At 37.7% G+C, this 22,265-nt stretch overlaps 1 protein-coding gene across 3 annotated transcripts in view; it reads right to left on the bottom strand.

The window, feature by feature from the left end:
* LOC150088784 (adenosylhomocysteinase-like 1) overlaps positions 1-22,265 on the bottom strand; it is a 333,024-nt gene that overhangs the window by 99,615 nt on the left and 211,144 nt on the right. For all 3 annotated transcript variants that reach the window (XM_090370894.1, XM_090370896.1, XM_090370895.1), the window contains exons 9-11: positions 21,286-21,332; positions 13,533-13,596; positions 8,864-8,952 (exon numbers count right to left, since the gene is read on the bottom strand). In XM_090370894.1, coding sequence (XP_090227020.1) covers positions 8,864-8,952; positions 13,533-13,596; positions 21,286-21,332 — 200 coding nt within the window. The remainder of the gene's footprint in view (positions 1-8,863; positions 8,953-13,532; positions 13,597-21,285; positions 21,333-22,265) is intronic.

Here is a 22,265-nt window from a genome sequence, read left to right as displayed (position 1 = left end):
AATTGAAGTTGTTGTAATAAAAAGAACTTATGAAAAATTTCCTGAAGTTTATAGAGTAATGTATAATAAATGTTTAGATGAGGGAGCTTTCCCGTCGTGCTGGAGAAGGGCACAAGTTACATTATTAATCAAAAATATGGATAAAATGTTAAATGAGACCAGTTCATATCGTCCCATTGCTCTCCTTTCAGTCATGGCAAAAATCTATGAACGGTTATGTGTAAACCGATTGATGATTAATTATAATAATAAAGGCCTAGCATCTACTAAACAATATGGTTTCAAGAAAGGTCTTTCGACTGAAGATGCGGCCTATAAATTGGTCCAGATTGTGGAGAGCTGTGGGAAGAGATATGCGCTGGGTATTTTTGTTGATTTTAAAGGTGCCTTCGACAGGTTATGGTGGGGGAGCGTCCTTAATAGGATTAGTAGAACAGATTGTTCTAATAAAATATATTCTGTGTTTATGAATTATTTTAGTGAACGACAAGTTGTTGTTAAAACAAGATTTAGTGAAGTGAGCAGGAAAATATATCGAGGTTGTCCTCAGGGCTCGGTGATAGGCCCTTTTGCTTGGAACATGGTATTCGATGAATTTTTGAATGAGGAAATGTCAGATGTGGAAAGTATTGCCTATGCAGATGATTTGGTTATGATTGTCTCTGGAAATGCCAGATCACAAGTTGAAAGTAAGGCTGATGAGGCTTTAAGTAAGTTAGCAGACTGGTCCAAAAAACATAAGTTGTTAATATCTAATGAAAAGACTGTCCAAATGTTATTAAAAGGAAAACTGAGTATGAATCGGGCTCCTACTGTGAGGCTTCTGGGTGATGCAGTTCGTTACGTGAGAGTAACTAAATATCTTGGACTCAAAATAGAAGAACGGTTGTATTTTACCGAACATGTTAAGTATTTAAAAGAAAAAATTCGGACATTGTATGCTAAGCTCCGGAGGTTGGTGCGTACTGAATGGGGGATAAAGGGTAGAGCCATAAATCTATTATACGAATGTTTGTTCCTTCCAATCATAACGTACGCCTCTGGGGCTTGGGTGCACAGGATACCAATCGTAATCATTCAAAAACATTTGATCCAAGCTCAAAGATTCGCATTATTAGGAATAACTCGAGCGTGTTGAACTGTCTCCTCAGAGGCCTTGCAGGTGGTCTCTCGGGCAGGGTCCCTGTTCAGTCAATGGTTTTGCTGGCGGGTCTGCTGTTTCTAACAAAAAGAAATATAAAAAGAACATATTTAGGTATAACATCTTGTCCTGATAATACAAGGACTTATTCAAAATTAGATGTAAAATTGGAAAAGAAAAGGATTATGAAAGAAATTTTAATTAAATGGCAGGAAAATTGGGATATGTCCGATAAAGGACGACAGACCTATGAGTTCTTTCCGAGTGTAGAAATTGTGGATATGAAGAAGAAACCATGGCTACAGTTTGGATTGAACTCTATGTTTCTATTGACTGGACATGGACTCGCCTTGAGGCTAAATCAGTTGGGGCTGGTGGACAGTGGACTTTGTCATTGTGGTAGTCCAGAGACATCATTACATATTATGTTTGAATGCATAATATATGCTGATTTGAGGCATGAATTAGAGATGTCTCTTGGAAGTCTGGAGAGAGGTGGTCTGTGGATCATGTTTACGAATAAGTGTCTCTTCTCGTATTTTAATAAATTTGTAGTTATGGTGTTTGCTCGAAGGAAGAGGATACGGGAAGATAGTAGAGGCCCGCCTCCTCGCGGCAGGGACGGGAACTCCCATGGTTGGGATGAATGGATTAATCAAGATTAATCTTTCTTATGGGAGGCCAAGTGGTCGATTTAAAGTTTAATTAATTTGTGTTGAGTTGTGTTACATTATTTTGAATAATAAAATATTTTAAATTAGACTAGCAAAAATTACCATTTTCATGACATTAACCATGGATGGACTTCGGTCCAGGGAATGGTCGTCTGAAAACGGGAACTTAATGGAATGTACAAATAAACTAACCTTGGTGACAAATGGGCCTGGAGTACTGGGGTCCATAGTTTAACAGATATTTATTTAAAGTATACCCAGTAAAATAAAATAAAATAAAATAAAATATTTCCAGAAGCTTTCGGAACTCGTGTCCCTTTCTCAACTGACAGAATTTTTTGAATACATTACAAGCAAAGTGTGGCACGTTACTCATTCGTCATTGTTGTAGCACGGACGTGTGCTGCCTTGCGCCAGTGATCATCCATCAATAAAACGGTTGTCTCCAGGATTGGATGTATACGCATGCCTTTCTGGCGATTTAATGCCTTAGGGTTGTTCATTATGTTTAGTGACTCTAGCCATAGGCGGTGGCGAAAGTGTCGCGCGTGGTCCACTATCTCAAAGTCGCGCTTGGGGTCAAGATCGTGGTTGGTAGCCCAAAAATGTTCTGCAAGCGCGGACTGGTCAGTTTCGGCAAGCCGGATTGCTCTGTCGTGTTCCGTGAGGCGATCCTGGAGACGTCTCGATGTCTCACCTACGTAGCAACTGTTACAGGCCCTACAGGTGATACGGTACACTACATTGCTGCGTAAGACAGGTGTGACAGGGGTCTTCACACTGGAGACAAGTGAACGTAGGTTCCTACCTGGTAATTGTACACATTTTATGTTGTAACTTCTCAGGATCTTCGAGATACGTCCTGACACTCCTGGATAGTACGGAATGTAGGCGGATGATATGCCGACTTGCTTCGGAGGTCTTGGGTTGGAAGTAAGTTCTTGTGCCTGTAACAAGCATCTGTTTAGTACATGGGATGGATAACCGCATCTGGTTAAGTCCGCCTTCACACGGGAGATCTCGTTACGTCTAATTGTGTCGGTGCTGGAATGGCTCCAGGCCCTGGAGAACAGGGTGCGGGCAGTGCTATTGAGATGGCTTGGAGCGTGGCCGGACCCGTAGTTGGTGAATTGACCGCACCACATGGGTTTGCGGTATACTGAGGTCTCTAGATGTGGGCCTACGCGATGCACTAGCACGTCCAGAAACGGGAGCGAACCGTCCACCTCTGATTCTACGGTAAACTTGATGAAATTGGATAGAGAGTTGAGGTATTCTAGTAGTACCGTTTCAGAACCACGTGGTATTATGGTAAAAATATCGTCGACATATCTACACCACGTTGTAATAGGTGTAGGTGGGTTCTGGTGTATCTGCTTCTCCAGATCTTCCATGGCGATGTTAGCTACTACGGAACTGACAGGGGCACCCATAGCAGTGCCATGTACTTGTTTGTAGAGTGAGTCTTCAAAGGTGAAGATGCTGCTAGAGAGGCATAGGTTGAGGGCGGTACAGATGTCATCAGTGGATAGTGACGTCCTGGATTGGAGGCTTAAGTCGCTCTCAAGGAGCCTTCTGGCGCAGTGCACGGCCTGTTGGACGGGAATCGAGGTGAATAAAGAAACCACGTCAAATGATGCCATGACATCATTTGACGTGGTTTCTTTATTCACCTCGATTCCCGTCCAACAGGCCGTGCACTGCGCCAGAAGGCTCCTTGAGAGCGACTTAAGCCTCCAATCCAGGACGTCACTATCCACTGATGACATCTGTACCGCCCTCAACCTATGCCTCTCTAGCAGCATCTTCACCTTTGAAGACTCACTCTACAAACAAGTACATGGCACTGCTATGGGTGCCCCTGTCAGTTCCGTAGTAGCTAACATCGCCATGGAAGATCTGGAGAAGCAGATACACCAGAACCCACCTACACCTATTACAACGTGGTGTAGATATGTCGACGATATTTTTACCATAATACCACGTGGTTCTGAAACGGTACTACTAGAATACCTCAACTCTCTATCCAATTTCATCAAGTTTACCGTAGAATCAGAGGTGGACGGTTCGCTCCCGTTTCTGGACGTGCTAGTGCATCGCGTAGGCCCACATCTAGAGACCTCAGTATACCGCAAACCCATGTGGTGCGGTCAATTCACCAACTACGGGTCCGGCCACGCTCCAAGCCATCTCAATAGCACTGCCCGCACCCTGTTCTCCAGGGCCTGGAGCCATTCCAGCACCGACACAATTAGACGTAACGAGATCTCCCGTGTGAAGGCGGACTTAACCAGATGCGGTTATCCATCCCATGTACTAAACAGATGCTTGTTACAGGCACAAGAACTTACTTCCAACCCAAGACCTCCGAAGCAAGTCGGCATATCATCCGCCTACATTCCGTACTATCCAGGAGTGTCAGGACGTATCTCGAAGATCCTGAGAAGTTACAACATAAAATGTGTACAATTACCAGGTAGGAACCTACGTTCACTTGTCTCCAGTGTGAAGACCCCTGTCACACCTGTCTTACGCAGCAATGTAGTGTACCGTATCACCTGTAGGGCCTGTAACAGTTGCTACGTAGGTGAGACATCGAGACGTCTCCAGGATCGCCTCACGGAACACGACAGAGCAATCCGGCTTGCCGAAACTGACCAGTCCGCGCTTGCAGAACATTTTTGGGCTACCAACCACGATCTTGACCCCAAGCGCGACTTTGAGATAGTGGACCACGCGCGACACTTTCGCCACCGCCTATGGCTAGAGTCACTAAACATAATGAACAACCCTAAGGCATTAAATCGCCAGAAAGGCATGCGTATACATCCAATCCTGGAGACAACCGTTTTATTGATGGATGATCACTGGCGCAAGGCAGCACACGTCCGTGCTACAACAATGACGAATGAGTAACGTGCCACACTTTGCTTGTAATGTATTCAAAAAATTCTGTCAGTTGAGAAAGGGACACGAGTTCCGAAAGCTTCTGGAAATATTTTATTTTATTTTATTTTACTGGGTATACTTTAAATAAATATCTGTTAAACTAACCTTGGTTTATTCAAAATAACTTCCTCCTGTGCCCACACACTGCATGCAACAATCATGAAGCAACTGGTGGAAAGCTGTGAATGGTATGCTATGTTCTCTTCACAGCTCTCCGAATGGTGCTGATGCCAGGAAAATAATAGCCTTTCAGTGGTGCCTTGAGCATCAGGAACAAAAATAAGTTGCACAATGCTGTTTGGTGAATACAGTGGCTGCAATAGTACACACACACTTGTTTGCTAGCCATAAACTAGCAAACAATGAGAGCCTTGTGGCTTAGAACAAGTTATGAATATTAGTCATTGGCCACAAACTCTTTTAACACCATTCCCTTGATATCGCAGTTGATGAGCATGGTTTTGATTTTTGACTTTTCTTGACTAACTTTTTTTGGCTCTGGGAGAATTTGCTGACTCTGTACTCTGTTGAAGATACCGAAAACACCACGTGCCATCACCCATAATGAATGAATTCAGGAAGTTGGGTTTCTTCAATGAGCAGCCTCAATTAGTTTTCCAGAGTTCGACTCACTCCTATCACCTGTTAAGGAATGTAAAACAAACCATGCACAGACCTACATTTTTTTCAAATCCTGGGTTATTGTTTGCCAAAGGGTTTCCTTATTAATACATAGATCTGAAATAATTTGGAGCATTGCACATTGGTAATGATTTTCCACACCTTTTCAACCAACAATCCTGGCATTCAAACTGCTTTTGCCGGGCTCAAATGGTCGTTGTCTTCCAGTGATTTTCTTCCATGGAACAAAATGTTTATGCCACTCAAACACACATGCCCGAGACAGATAATTCTCTTCATACACTTGCTTAATTATTTGAAAAGTTTTTGTGGCACTTTTGCCCAGTCAAACATAAAACTTGATGTTTGTTCTTTTTTCCATTGTCTCTCCACAACATGGACACAGATGTACAGTTCAACTCACACTACAGTCTGAAATGGCAGCAATTTCTGCTGACCTTCACTGCAGTGCTCTAAGGACTCTTCATTTCGTGTTTACTTCTAGTAGATAGCAGCATCGCATTCATTTCATAACTTCAGCCTCGTTTTCCAATTGCTGCAGTGTACATAAATCGTCTCACTAAATTCACCTTTATTTCTTATTGCAGCATTATTTGAAAATGGCAGGTGCCAAATCAGATGGAAATATTTGGTGTGTTTTTAATGTATCAGTTTGTTCCATAATTTTAAAAAGCATTATAATTATTGTTTGTTTGTTATTTGCTTTTTAGGAGCATTAGCAACTAAGGCCATATTGCTCCGGGATATGCGGTGGTCATTCCCTGACCTTTCCGCATCCTCCGTATTTGGTGGTGACGGGCTCGAACCCCGGTCTAATCAAGAAGCGTGTGCTACGCACTGCTGCTCCTTCCCACCTGGCTACGGAGGCGCCACCACTATAATTATTAAAAACATTTCTGAATACCATGCCGAAAAAAAAAAATCACTATAATTTCTAGTAATACACACACACACACACACACACACACACACACACACACACACACACACACACACACACACACACACACACACACACACACAAACTGGTTTAAGTTAAACTTTATTAAAATAAATAAAACACTAAAATAGATATAAAATAAAATAAAAGTGTTAAAAAATATAAAAAGCAATAAAATAGTAGCTTTTGAGGTGAAGTGTCCCTTCGTCAGCTATTTAGCGTATGGTGTACTGAGTATGTAAATATACTGGGTAAAATAACAGATGACTGGGCATGAACGCAAAATCGCAACTCCAATGCCGGTAATGCAGTATTATGCATGTGTAAGGAATGCCAGCACTCATCACATTGTAGAATGGCAGACTCCATAATGGGGTGTATATGAACTTCCCTATTACGATTCATAGTACAGCTACAGCTGACTATGTGGCGTGCCTCAAGTGACAAACACTGGCAGTAATCGTGTGAACAGACGGCGGTTTCAATGTCACGTCAGGATCAAGGTTATGTCGTTCAACCCAATAATGTTCAGCAACAGCAGAGCATTCAAAGTTAGAGGTACGGAGAGCCGCCTCAGCTCTGAAACAAGATCTTTTAACCTCCTGGCAGTCTCACCAACATAACACATCCCACAATCTGGGCATGTAATACAGTAAATGAAACCACTTCGTAAAAAAGGAGGAATAGGTATCTTCACTCTGGAAATGATGGAATGCAATTTCCCACCAGGGAATTGTACACACTGTATATTAGCATTAGTTGAGGCATATGATTCAAGCTTATACAGCATTAGCCAAAACAAAAAAAAAACAAAAAAAAAAAAACCCTTCCTATTTCACCCATCCAATCACTCTAAATCCTTGTCTAGTTCAGCCTTAAATTTACTAAGCTATCAACTTCCACAACAACAACAAATGGAAGTCTGTTCCAGCAATCAACTACCTGCTGGTTAAAGGAAAGCATCCGCACATCTATTCCACAACTGTCTTTCCTCAATTTGAATCTATGGCCCCTCAGGTTCTTAATCTGAGCAAGCGGAAGTATCCCATCAGCATTGAGCCTGCTCAAACCATTCAAGGCCTTATACATCTCAATCGGATCACCTTGCAGGTGCCCAGTCTACAGACGCTGCAACTTGCAGAACTTAAGCCTTTTTTCGTAAGTGCATCCCTTTGTTCCCCACCAATCTCACTGCCCCTCTCTGTACCCAATCCAGCAGCTCTACAGCCTTCCTAAAATGAGGATTCCAGACAGGTACGCAGTACGCAAGGTGTAGCCTGACCATTGCCTTATACAAAGGGATAATCACCTCCTTGCGAAAATTCCTTTATATCATTGACAAAACTCCATGACCTGCTCTGGCAGCCCATCTGCACTGCTCAGAGAACTTCAGATCAAACTTGTGAGCTTGTATGAGGGGCATTCAACAAATTATCTACCTAAGGTACTTCTCATAGTTATATTTCAATTATTCATGATTTATCATGTTTCTACATATCTCAACTTGAATCATGCTAATTTTGATTTTGTTATGCTTTTAGGTTGTGCTGCTGTAACAGAAAGAAGGAAGACCCCTATAAAAAAATATGGTTTTGCTGAAATTGGAGCATTATTCAGTCAAGTTTCTCACCGAAAAAAAGAAATGGGCCAAATTCCATTCATGAAAGGATGGTGGCTGTATGGCAACAGTGTACCTTCAGAGTATCAGGTGAAATTCTGGTCAAACAGAAATACAAAAATACAATTTCCATGGTAGGAAATTGTATTCCATCATCTCCAGAGTAAAGACACCTATTCCTCCTTTTTTACATAGCAGTTTAATTTACAATGTTACATGCCCAGATTGTGGGATGTGCTATGTTGGCGAGACTACTAGGAGGTTAAAAGATTGTGTTTCAGAGTATGAGGTGGTTCTCCGTACTGCTAACTTTTAATGCTCTACTGTTGATGAACATTATTAGGTTGAGCAACATAATCTTGATCCTGATGCGACATTGAAACATGACTATTCACATGATTACCGCCAGTGCTAGTGGCTTGAAGTACTCCACATTGTCAGATGCAGCCGTATTATTAATTGTAATAGGGGAGTTCATATACATCCCATTATGAAGTCTACCATCCTACAGTGCAACGAGTGCTGGCGTTCCTTGCGCATCCATAATACTGCATTAGCAGCGCCGGAGTTCTGATTTTACGAACATGCCCAGTGATCTATTATCTTACCCAGTTTATATATATATATATATATTCAGTACACTATACACTAACTAGCTGATAAAGGAACACCTCACCCTGAAAGCTTCTATTTTATAGCTTTTTATATATTTTAATGCTTTTATTTTATTTTAAATCTGTTGTAGTGCTGTAATTATGTATATATTTATTTCTTTTAATAAAATTTAACTTAAACCAATCTGTTGGTTGTTATTAGAAATTATAGTGATATGCAGCCTGAGGCTTAGGGATTGTTTTCTAATGCAGAAATAAAATTATAAAATATTAAAAATTTCTTACCATGCCTGCAAGGCACATATTGGATCGATTTCTGTTACATATATGATAGCTCCCATGCCCTTCAGTGCTGAGCAACATCCTTTACCAACCTGTAATTTTTTTTCTACATTTATAAAATTACCCAACAACTTCAAATTCATAGATAAACAAAAAAAAAAAAAATCACCAAACATCTAAATCAAGAACTTCCAATCTAGAATACCCATCCAGCCAATTAGTACATCCTTTATACTGGAATACCTTTATAGCCTTTGAAATACTTTTAGAATACAGGAACTCCCCGACTTATGTAAGGGTTGCATTCTGCGGAATGCTACATAAATTGGAATTTCCCTCATGCTCATGCAGCACTTGCAACTGTGCTCGCTGAATTGATTGAATCAGAAAAGAAATGTTCAACAAACATGTAAATAGAATTATTGATTGTATTTATTCAATTTTTTTATCTCATGAGCAGGAAAAATTACAACAGCATGCAATTTAAAAAAATTATAAAATTACAAAAAAAGAGAGGAGACAGGCATAACATCAGTAAGTTTTACCTCTCGAGCATCATTGCCATAATCAACGTCTTCAGCTGATAAGTGCTGAGGAGGTTGAGGGCTGTGGAGATTTAGAAGGGGTCGGCCGCCTCGACCTTATGAAAGAACATTAATGGATGACTGGATGGTGGCTTTTTTCTTTTCATCGTAGATTTGTAGTAAGCAAGAATATCATTCACCCCTCTGTTAACTTTTAAGAATCTTTCGTTCTCAGGATCCATCTCAAACCTCGCCATTGCCATCTCTCTGGCGATGAAGCATCTTGGCTCCTCATTTTGTTCATCTTGAGCTTCGTCGGCATTTTCTTCTTTCCGTATCGCTACTTGCAAGTCAATAAGTTCTTCGTTAGATAATTCCTTCTCTATTAACTGCTCCACGTCTTTGGCTTCAACCTCCAACTGAAGTAGTTCTGCAACCTTTACATATGATTTGTCTTTTTCAAACACTTAGAAGCCATTTTACATGCTGTGGGCATATTTTCTTCCAATGCACCATTTAAGCAACTTTTAGTAATTTCTGCCCAGGCCTTATTAATGTTTAAGATGGCGTGGTAAATATCGTAAGATTTCCAAAAGTATCTTAAAATAAAATTTTTCTCATCATCTACTGCAGACAATACCTGAGCAAATGATGTGCATAAATAGTATGCTTTTAAATTCGAAATAACACCCTGATCCATAGGTGACTCTCACGTTCGAATTGAAATCATCTAGATGTGTAGGATGTCCAGGAGCATTATCTAATAGAAGCAAAATCTTGAAAGGAACATCACTGTCTTTACAATATTTTTCAATCTCGGGAATGAAGCAGCATTTAAACCAATCCTCAAAGAAAGATATTGTTATCCATGTTCTCTGGTTCGATCGGAAATGCACCGGTAGGGTGGCTTTATTGATGCCCTAAAATGCAAGAGGATTTCCAGAATAGTACACAAGCAGTGGTTTTATTCTGTAATCTCCTGCTGCATTAATCCCAAGCAAGAGCGTGGCCCTATCTTTTGATGCCTTGAAACCTGGCATTGTCTTTTCCTCTTTGGCAATGTATTTTCCAATACAGAGCAGTCCCATCAACGTTAAAAATTTGCTGCATTAAATAGATGCCTTCATCAATAATTTTTTCCAACACATCACAAAATTTCTCTGCAGCTGCAGAATCGACACTGGCTACTTCACTGCATACTTTAACATTGTGGAAATCAGCATGATGCTTGAACCTATTAAACCACCTGTTGCTTTTCACGAACTTGGGTTGGGGTTCGCCATACTTACCCTTAATATCTTCATAAATACTTCTTGCTTTTGCTTGAATTGGACACATTGGACTCAAGGGCACTTGCTTCTGAATCTGATTTTCCATCCATATTATTAACAGCAGTTCCATCTTCGATATAGCACCTGAACGATGTTTTGTGATCATTGTTGATCTTAAGTACATTGATCCTTTGACATGTTCTTTTATATGCACACTGTCCTTTAAAATAGTATTCACTGGAAGCAACGAGACCTAATTCCCTTGCAATAGATTACAATCTTTGTCCTTCTTAACTATTTTCTTCATTTCTAAATCAATTTTGTTTTGTTTCCTGGCACTACCACCACTTGCACTTTTTGTTGGTCACTTTTCCTTCATCATTGTAATACGTAAATAGGAATGAAGAGAAGTTTCTGAAAATTTGTTTTTTATATGATTGAAGATTTCAGTGAAGGGGAGCACATTTCACCATAATAGCGTAAAAACCCACACAATTGCAGTTATCGGTCTGTGCTCCCACAGACCATTATCCTGGTCATACTTTATCACCTCTAACTATTGTTTACCATTTCCTGTTACTGTGGAGTGATGCAAAACAGGTTTAAAAGTAGGTATATGGGTTTATCATTTTAAGATACTCAAATCCTGCTAAGTTTCCGTCATCTCCAATAACAATCTGTAATGGCTTTTATTGGTTAAAAAGTGACTAAAAAGATGAGATACTGGTAGAATAGCAATAAAGAATAACTGAATTGATGTGCTGAATTAGCCTTCACCCAGAGATTAACTGATTGTCAGAATAAACCTTGCACCTGGTGTTTTGGAAGTCAGTAGTACAAATAAATTTAAAGAAAGATTGGACAAATAAGAAATTATTAGAAGCAAATGAAGAGGGCTTCTTTTCTTGCTAAAACCCTGTTAGGTTTTATGTGCTTCTGTGAATCAGACCATAATATTGCCTTATTGTGTATTATGTCTCTACAAGTGTTTATGGGCTGACCTGCATGCTGTGTGGACTGATTGCTCTCTTGAATAATCCTTCCAGTATTAATAATATATTCTGTATTGGTGTATGATAATTCAGTATCATATACTGAATTATCAGTGTATCACACAGAGATCAGAAATTAATAAAATCAATGATGTAAAAGGTGGTTCTAAACCAATCAAAAAGGAGGAATTTTTATAGGTGGATGCTTGGTTAGTTCCCCCATCTGGTAACTGGTTTTTCATGACGCAAACAAAGCAAACAGACAATAAAATATATGCAGTTTACAAGCATTATATATAGATGCCTTATTTGTTTGATGCAAAAAGTAATAAACACTCTTAACTACTGTCTTTCATGCTAACAGTGTCTTTTGGCATACCATCTCTTAGTCAGGAGCACTGAGAATGCCTCACTGGGCCAGAGCACTTTTTCCATCTAGGGGACTGACTGCAATTCTGACCCCCTACACAATCTCCATGAAAGCTTATCTGCCTACACTTAACCCATCCATTTTACTAGCCTACTGCTAACTTCTTTTAATAAAAACTACAGTGAAAGATGCAAACTGACCGTCGCAAGATGCAGACGGCATCCATTAATGATCTCTGGAACAACTCTCCTCCACTGTGTATTTCCTAAAAAATGCAACTATTTAAAAAAAAAAAAAAAGAAAAAAAAAGTAGAATATACATTAAAAAACAAAGATGGACAGTATGCTCCATAAAAAATATAACATATCAAGAACAGTGACAATAATCACTAAATTCACCATTTATGGCATAGCACATTAAAAACTTGCATTTTCTGCCTTACTTTTCCATACACCAAATTCTCCCAGAGGATCCACTGAATTTTCATAGCCACCAACTGTCTTTCATCAAATTGTCACATACAGAAAAATCTCATACACTGAATTGTCTTGTGCACTGAACTGTCATTTACGCAAACAACAGTACAACAAATTTATGTGATCCCATCTCTTCCACAGCAACTATAGAATTCTTATGAACCTCACATTAATTAAAACTGTATTAGGTAACTCAGTAAAAGCAAACAAATTTGTAGCAGCTCTCATAATATCAATTTTAAATGCCATTCTGTAAACAAGGAAGTCACTGTGGAAACTGAACATCAAGTAAGAGACATGTTGACACTACCAGTACATACTCTGCCACACTAGCAACTAATTAACTGGTATGACTCATATATAGTAGAACAAACTATTTATATCAATATTGGCATATCAATTCGTGTCAATACTGTTTAGGGTCCATTTTCATATTTTTGTGACAAATAATTCTAACATTATAATGTCTGCCATATTACATGGTTTTGTAATTTATGATTAACATCTCGGAAATAAAAAATCTCTCTCTTCTAATATTAACCAACCTATTATCTACAGTAGTGACTTCCTAGCAATGACACAATTCTAATATTTAAAAAAGGTTCATGTGAGACGCATCAAAAGCCCTACTAAACTGTTTATATACTGTGTCAAAATTTCTTTGTACCTAAGTTACAGGATGCCACGAAACTGTATCCACATTGTAGGAAGCCATGTTTTCCATAATTTTACTGTCTCCCCTTTCTTGGATCAGGAATTGTTCTATATTATGAATATTTTCAGTACAATTCAAAAATGATATTTATCTTCAATAAAGAGTGACCAGTTACTTTTGGGTTCAGCTGGAGTTTACTTTTCAAAGCACTGTTGTTTCAGACTTTGGAATCTGTCAACTGTTTATAACATTCCTAAGCTGGCAATTTGAGTTATAAATTCTGTCCAGACTTTAATTTTTTCAAAAACTATCAAACACCCAAAAATTAAAATGTTATTTATGCATAGATGAAAAAAAGGAACAGTCAGTCAAGTTTACCTCACCTCACCATATCCACACACAAGGACTTGCTTTCCTCCAAACATGGTATCCGTTGTACGCTTCAGTCTATAATTAATAATCAGAAAACTTGGTCAGTATTTCACTTATAAAACTATGAAAAAGAATGGAATTCAATATTTGAATGATTAAAACAATCAACAAAATTTCAGTAAAAACACTAATTCAGTAAAGCAGTGTTGGGATTCCTACATTTATTACATGAGGTTTTTTCTTTTTCCCTTTCCTAAAAAGTTTCTTAAATTTGCATTAACTAATATTTGCAACCTTTCAACCTTTGTATCATCAGAAAACTTTGACAACCAACTTGTTATACCAACTCCACAAGGCTCCAATCACAACTAGGGTTGTGATTGGAACCTTGTTACTATCCCTTATTATCCCTTTAATTGTTATATTATTCATGAAATCAGAACATCCAGGATTCTTTTTCTTTTTTACTATTGAATCCATGGTGAGTTACCTTAGGTCTGACAGATCACTAGTAACACAACTGCTGCATTCTGTAACCCTGCTGTAGACCTAGATATATAACCTACCAATGAAAAATTCACATTCATGAATACATGTGTGGTCAAGGGATAAATTACCAATAAGCTTTTAAAATTTTGAATTTTAGAAATCTTAAATATTACTGGCACTAACTCAAAATGGATGGTCCATCAAAAGCTGCACACAATTTTATTTATTTATGGCTATCCACTACTTTCTCCAAAAGTCCTTTATCTTTTTAGCATGCAAGTCCTAAAACTAAATGGAAGAACTCTTTATTATATATATAAAGCACATCTCCAGATACAACACCCTTCACAGCTACAAGCCAGTGGATTATGTGAAAAGATGATCGCAATGAATAAGAATGATAAAAACTAAATTCACAAAATATTAGAACACAGTGCTATTGAAAAATTAGACGACCATATGATTAAAGATTAGAGCACAATAAATTAACAAATTTTCATAGGTTCATTTAGGTAGAAATGTTAATTAAATTTAGATACAACAGTATGTTAGGAAATAAGTACTACTATTACCTTGAGTAAAGCCTTTTAATAGTGCAGGCCAACAGTGTGGAGATTGTGTGGCAAGGAACTACTATCATAGTCAATCAGTCTTTAATATTTTATTATTACTTTGATGGCTATTTGTCAGTGGAACCAAGCAAGCACAAGCTTGTTCTGAGCACAGATACAACTTACCTCTGGCAAAGCACAACTAGTCATGAATGGGAATGTTAGGTCACCAATTATCATAGCAAGATACAGAAAGGCTGAATCACTGGGGTGATGTAACTGCAGCATTGATAGATAAGTCCTGAGGAATAGGTGCTACGGTCTTATGGCATGAGTCTAAGAAGGAGGTCAGTGGAGTGGAATCTGCCTATATATATATATATATATATATATATATATATATATATATATATATATATATATTATTATTTTTTTTTTTTTTTTTTTTATCTACTGCAAACTTAGAGGTCACTGTCCATAGTGTATATATCTCAGCATTTGCATGGGTAGGAACCAATCAGGTAATTTGGGATGGCCTGGGATGGCTCTAAAGCTTGGGACTGGGATCCTCCAGTTGTAGTGAGCCCAGAAGTCAGGCTCAGAAATGATCGTGACCATCATCTTAGCAGCAAATACAAGTCTTCTCTCATGAACGATGGCCAGGAAGATGTCTGATGTTAAGACTTCGGTGCCACACAAAATGGCAGGAATAGACACAGATCTTAATGTATCTACACCCAGCAGTCTGGTCATTTATATGTGAAAGTTATTACTTTAGCAACGACCAGAGTCAACAGAATTTAATTTGCAAGTGATTTTTTTATGGAAGAAAGGGGAGCTGGTCTAAATGGCTACAGTAGAATCTATTTTCTTCTTTCTGTTGAGGACCTGTTAGTTAACTGTTCCACCACATTTGATATCTTTTCCCTGCTCTTTACAATATAGTTGCACGAAATATCAACAGCCAAATTGCATGAGGCAGAAACTAGCATGATTCTTAAACCTATTAAACCACTGTTGCTTGCCATGAACTTAGCTTGGGGGGGTTCACCGTGCTTATCCTTAATATCTTCAGAAATACTTGTTGCTTTTTCTTGGATGGCCATTGGACTCAGGGGCACTTGCTTCTGAATCTGATTTTCCATCCATATTATTAATAGCTTTTCCATCTTCGATATAGCACTTGAACACTGTTTTGTGATTACTGTTGATCTTAATTGCATCGATCCTTTAATATGTTCTTTTATAAGTGCACTGTCCCTTAAAATAGCATTCACTGTTGAAGCAGCGAGACCAAATTCCGTGCAATAGATGACAAACTTTGTCCTGCTTCGTACTTCTTAATTAATCATCTTCATTTCAAAATCAATTTTCCTTCAATTTCTAGCACTGCTACCACTTGCACTTTCCGTTGGTCTCTTTCCCTTCACCATTGTAATAAGTAAATAGGAATGAAGAGAAGATTCTTATTGGTATTATGGCAAATGCAATAAGATAGAGTTTACTACCCATTTATAACAGACTGTACTAACAGAAAAGCCCAATAAACCAGAAAATGTAAATTGTTTTTATTGTTTTATGGTAGTGACCTCCAGAAATGTGTTTTAGAAAAATATTACAAAGGCGTTCAAAATTTATTCTTATAACAGAACATACGATAACGATGAAAGTGTACTTCATTTTAATTATTCGAATTGGTAACTAATACAATTTTCATTAAAAAAAATGACCTTTTAGAGAAATAAATAGCTTAGTTATATAGCGAAATTTTCAACTTCCGAGTTCCGGAATGAATTACCAAAAAAAAAAAAAAAAAAAAACGCCAATGTGTTATCGGGTTCACATTACGATATTTTCATGATGCCTCCATTTATTCCTATGGGATGCAAAATACGTCTCCACGATTTTTTTAAGTTTGCACTAGCTGACAAAACTCATATATAGTTGAATTTCCATAAGTTGAGTATTACATAAGCCAGGGAGTGCCTGTATACCACTTGAAGTGTAACAACCAGTCTCCCCAGCAGTAGGCCAGGAATATTATTATTAGCCATATGGTGCAAGGATGCCGTGGCTTTTGCTGCACCAGCCAAAAGAATGAGTGAGAGAGAAGAAGAGTCAGAAGTAGAAGGGAATCACCAAGAAAGAGAAGAATGATGATATCCAGCTCAGGACCCTGGGTGAGCCAAGCCCATACTCACCAGATGTAAGCCCCTAGGGTAAAATACATTAATATAGAAAATTTGCAGAACCTTTCGGGAAAAGATCAAAAGGAAACGTTTGATATTCTGAAGACTTATGAGATTTCACTGTCAAATAAGAATATCCAAAAGAGAGACAAAATTAATTGACAGATATTTTAAATTCCACAACGTATATGTTATTTTATGCTTTTTTTTTTTTTTTTAATAACAGAAAGATAGCATGTTAACTTAGTTTTTTAGGTGTGAATAATAATAGTAGTAATAGTAGTAAAGGCTTGTGATGCAAGAAAGCAAGCGTATGAGCTTATGTAGCGTCAGCTAAAAAAAAAAAAAATTTCACACAACCATTCCCTCTAAAAGTTTGTCCAGTTCCTCGTTGAATTTATTCAAGCAATTACACACCAGCTGGCTAAATGCAAATTTCCACACATCTATTCTACAAATGTCTTTCCTTAATTTGAATTTATGCCCCCTTATGTTCGTAATCTGTACAAGCGGAAGAATCTCATCAAAATTTAGTGTGCTCAACCCATTCAAGGCCTTATCCACCTCAATCAGATCGCCTCGCAGTTGCCAGCCACCAGCCGCTGCAATTTACAGAAATTAAGCCTCTCTCAGTAAGAAGACCCCTTCGTTACACTCAACAATTTTGTTGTCCTTCTCTGTACACACTCAAACAAATCTACATCCTTCTTAAAACAAGGCCTCCAGACTTGTACGTAGTACTCAAGGTGTGGCCTGACCATTGCTTTATACAAAGGGATAATTCATCTCCTTTTCCCTGCTAGCAGAATTCCTGTATATCATTGACAAAACCCCATGACCTACTCTTGCAGCCTGTCTGCATTGCTCAGAAAACTTCATATCTAACTGCACAATTACTCCCAGGTCTTTTTCATTTTTTACAACCCTAAGTGTAGTACCACACAGTTAGTATGTTCCTCTGGGGTTACTTCTATCCATATGCAGTATTTTGCATTTGTCAATATTAAACTTCAGTTGCCACTTCTCAGCCCATCTTCCCAAATTTTCTACATCCTGTTGCAGTAGCACATTGCCATTACTGTTATTAACAATCCTACCAACCTTTGTAACATCTGCAAACTTCGGCACTAAGACTGATATACCTTCATCAATATCAAAGCATTGCAGGATCATCTATACAAGACTACATTAATAGTCAAGACAACATATGTTTTCTCAAAGGGAGGTCTTGTCTGACCAATTTGATTGGTTACTATGATGTGGTCACAAAGGAACTGAATGCCAAAAATAATTTTGATATCATATACTTGGGTTTCAGGAAAGCTTTTGATACTGTTGCACATGGAAGACTGCTGTACAAATTGGAGAGGTATGGCATCAAGGGTAAGCTGCTACAATGGATAAAGGGATGGTTGAGTGGGAGACAACAGAGAGTGGTAATCAATGGACATTGCTCTTCGTGGACAAATGCTATTAGCGGAGTTCCCCAGGGTTCGGTGTTGGGCCCATTATTGTTTTGCATATTTATCAATGATACTGATGAAGGTATATTAGGTTTAATGTCCAAGTTTGCAGACAATACAAAGGTTGGCAGGGTTGTTAACGACAGTAATGACAGTATGCTACTCCAACTGGATCTAAATAAGTTGGGAAAATGGGCTGAGAAGTGGTAACTGGAGTTTAACATTGACAAATGCAAAGTACTGCATATGGGTAGCAATAACCGAAGAGAAACGTACTAACTGGGTGGTACTACACTCAGGGAAGTGGAAAGTGAAAGACCTGGGGGTAATTGTGCAGCCAAATATGAAGTTTGCTGAGCAGTGCAGACAGGCTGCCAGGTCAGGTCATGGAGTCTTGTCAATGACATGTAGGAACTTTGCTAGCAGGGACAGGGAGGTGATAATCCCGTTATACAAGGCAATGGTCAGGCCACACCTAGACTACTGTGTACAGGTCTGGAGGCCTCATTTTAGGAAGGATGTAGAGTTGTTAGAATGAGTACAAAGAAGGGCAACAAGATTGGTGAGGGGAACAAAGGGATGCTCTTACCAAGAAAGGCTTAAGTTTTGCAAATTACAGTGTCTGGAGACTAGGCACCTGTGAGGTGATCTGATTGAGGTGTATAAGGCCCTGAATGGGTTGAGCTAGCTGAATGCTGATGGGATTCTTAGACTAAGAACTCAGACTAAGAACCTGAGGGGACACAGTTTCAAATTGAGGAAAGATAGTTGTAGAATAGATGTGCATAAATTTGCCTTTAGCCAGCGGGTAGTTGATCAGTGGAACAGGCTTCCATCTTTTGTTGTGGAAGCTAATAGCCTATATAAATTTAAGGCTGAGCTGGACAGGCATTTGGAACGAATGGAGGGATGAAATGGGGTTTTTTTTTTTTTTTTGGCTGATGCTGCATAAGTTTGCTTTCTTGCATCGTATGCCTCTATACTAATGCTAATGATAAATATACAAAACAACAGTGGGCCCAATACTGAACCCTGTGGGACTCCACTAATAACATGAATCCATGAAGAGCAGCGTCCACTGATTTCCACTCGTCTTCTCCCGCTCAACTACCCTTTATCCATTGTAATAACTTACCATTAATACCATACTGCTCCAATTTGTACAGTAGTCTTCCATGCATAACATTATCAAATGCTTTCCTGAAATTCAAGTACATGATATCAAAATTAATTATTTTTTGCATCCAGTTCCTTTGTAACCACATCGTAATATCCAATCAAATTTGTCGGACGAGACTTTCCCTTAACAAACCTATGCTGTGTCTGAATTATTACTGCAGTCTTGTCTAGATGATCCTGCAGTGCATCTTTAACCAATGACTCTGTTATTTTCCCCAGAACAGGAGTTAAACTGGTCTGTAATTACTCATGTTACCTTTAGATCGCCCTTTGTGAACTGGGGATACATTTCCACATCTTCACTCTGTGGGGACTTACCGAGTCCAAGGATGCTCTCATAATTATGGCTAAGGGTTTGCTTAATTCCTTTGCCGCCTCCTTTAATATAACTGGATAGAGCCCATCCACTCCAGGTGCCTTTCTTATGTTTAACTTCAACAACTTCTCCACTTTGCTCTCAGTTATTACAAAATCATTTAGCACCCTCCCAGAGTTTGATAAACTTCTGGCATCCCCCCCTGATTAACTCCTCATGTGTGAATGTAGATGCAAAATACTCATTCAGTTTGTTTGCTATCTGAACAGGATGATCAACAGCTGAACCATTAATATCAAGTGAACCAATCTGATCCATCCTTCCTTTTAGAATTTATATAAGTAAAGAAATCCTTGTTGTTTTTCTTAGCATCCTTTGCAAAAGATTTCTCATAATCTGCCTTCCTAACCTTCTTTGTGACTCGATTACAGACCAGCTTATATCTGCCATAGGCTTCAGTGTCGCCAGATAATTTATATGCATCCCATGCATTTTCCTTCTCTGCCATGAGTCTCATTAGTTCATTTGACAACCATTTAGGCCTAAACCTTGAGCAATATTTCTTAATCAGTATGAAAAGTCTAGTAGCTTCCACAATTAATTCCTTGAATGCTTCCCACTTAGAATTTGATGTTTGTCACATCATCAGTTGGTTCCACTGTACAGAATTTAAAAACTGTGAGACAACTCTAGTCACCTTTATCCCTGATGGTAATTATATCTTTAAGTAAATCCCACATAAGTACACTGATCACTGTCACCTAGTGGTTCCTTTATCTGCGAATTCTTAATATACGAATTATTACTGAATAATCCCATTCAGTAATAATCTCAGTTTATGAAGAATGTCTTTAGAAATGTGTGGCATTACATATTCATTGTCAATCATTATTTGTTCTGTATAATCATATATTTACAGGATCAAAGGACCTATAATACACTATACAGTTTGATCTTCATGAACATGTGCTTAAAAAATTCACCACAATTTTATTTAAACACTAAATGAATGTCTACTTTCATATAGCAATTATAATTATAAATATCGGGTGCATTTGAACCATTAAACAGATCAAATATTTGGTAAAAGACAAGCTGATTTTTATCAAAAATGAGCAGCACATTCAGCTTGATACGTGGTTAATTATGAGGGCATCACTAAACTTGGAAGAGATTCCTCTGGTTTGGAGAAATGCCAATGTATTATCACCAATACGTATAAAGGCAGTTCTATAAGTGAAGTGGGTAACCACAGATTAGTCAGTTTGACTTCAGTATTTAGGGAAAATCATGGAGGTAATGATAACGAGTTTGAAAAAATTTTTAAATACTTGTAAAATATTGTCAATTACTAAATTAATATATTTCTTTAGACATATCACATTTTTCCAATAAAAGAGACCCCATATGATATGTCAGGAAATTGTGAGATATTACCAAAATTTCTGCAATTAGGTGGAGGCATTTTACAAATCAAGATCAAGTAGTGTGCTGACTATTATATATCATTAATATTTAAGATCAAATATAAATTATATAGTTTTTTTGATTTTAACACAGTTTTAAAAAATACTTACGCATCTAGAACAGATTCTCTACAACTGTACAAGTTGTCAAACTTTGTCTGAAAAGGATAATTATATTAATATTCAGTGGAGCTTCTAAATAATATGCTCAGATGATAAATATGTTTACTACATAAGTTTAAACCTCTTTAGCATATCTTACCTGGCTCAGTTAGTTTAAGGAATCATGCTACACAGATAAAAATTATGGATGTCTTTATTAAAGGATGAGCACTCCAATTTATGTTAGCACTTTAGTTCATTTAAGTTTATTAAGTTAAAAAACATAAAATTAAAGATAGCAGCAACACATATATCTTATAGAAAGCAGCCTATACAACATCATTGCCAAAAACAATAATCATTATATTGTAAGTATGCATCAAATCTTTTAATTTATATATATATGTATATATATATATATATATATATATTTATTTTTTTTTAATATGGATTCCCATCAATAATAATAACATTACCAAAAAGTTCAGGATATAAGATAGAACATATGGAAGATATTTCTTCTATTTGATATTATTATATGAAATCAAAGAAATAAAAATTTTAGAGTAAATAAAGTTCAACACAGCCCTCAACCAATGCATAAATCATTAGATTGACAATATTTCAAAAATAAAATATATAAAAAGAGATGTACAATTTAAATCTTAAAATTTAATATAATTTTTTTTTATATTCTGGGACAGCCATATCGCAAGAGGAGTCTTAATTCCTTCTGATGAATTATGAGCATGGCTAATGAAACAAAAAAAAAAAACAAAAAAAGAAAAAACATTTAAATAGAAATGCTTGCTTTAAAAAAAAAAAAGTTTTATCCACAAGATGACAGAAGCAGGAATACAAAAAGTACATCAGTACTATATACACTGCTCAAGTTTTGAGCAGAATTTCAACAGCAAAACTAAGGATAAGAGGATTTCAACTCAACGGAAGCAGAAGATTATCGATATACACACTGAAAGGAGAGAATT

The sequence above is a fragment of the Mastigoproctus giganteus genome, chromosome 3, assembly GCF_048544385.1.
Source record: "Mastigoproctus giganteus isolate SK-2022 chromosome 3, ASM4854438v1, whole genome shotgun sequence".
In the NCBI taxonomy this organism is placed as follows: domain Eukaryota; kingdom Metazoa; phylum Arthropoda; class Arachnida; order Uropygi; family Thelyphonidae; genus Mastigoproctus; species Mastigoproctus giganteus.
Note: the sequence above shows the minus strand (reverse complement) of the source record. Positions and strands in the feature narration are given on the sequence as shown.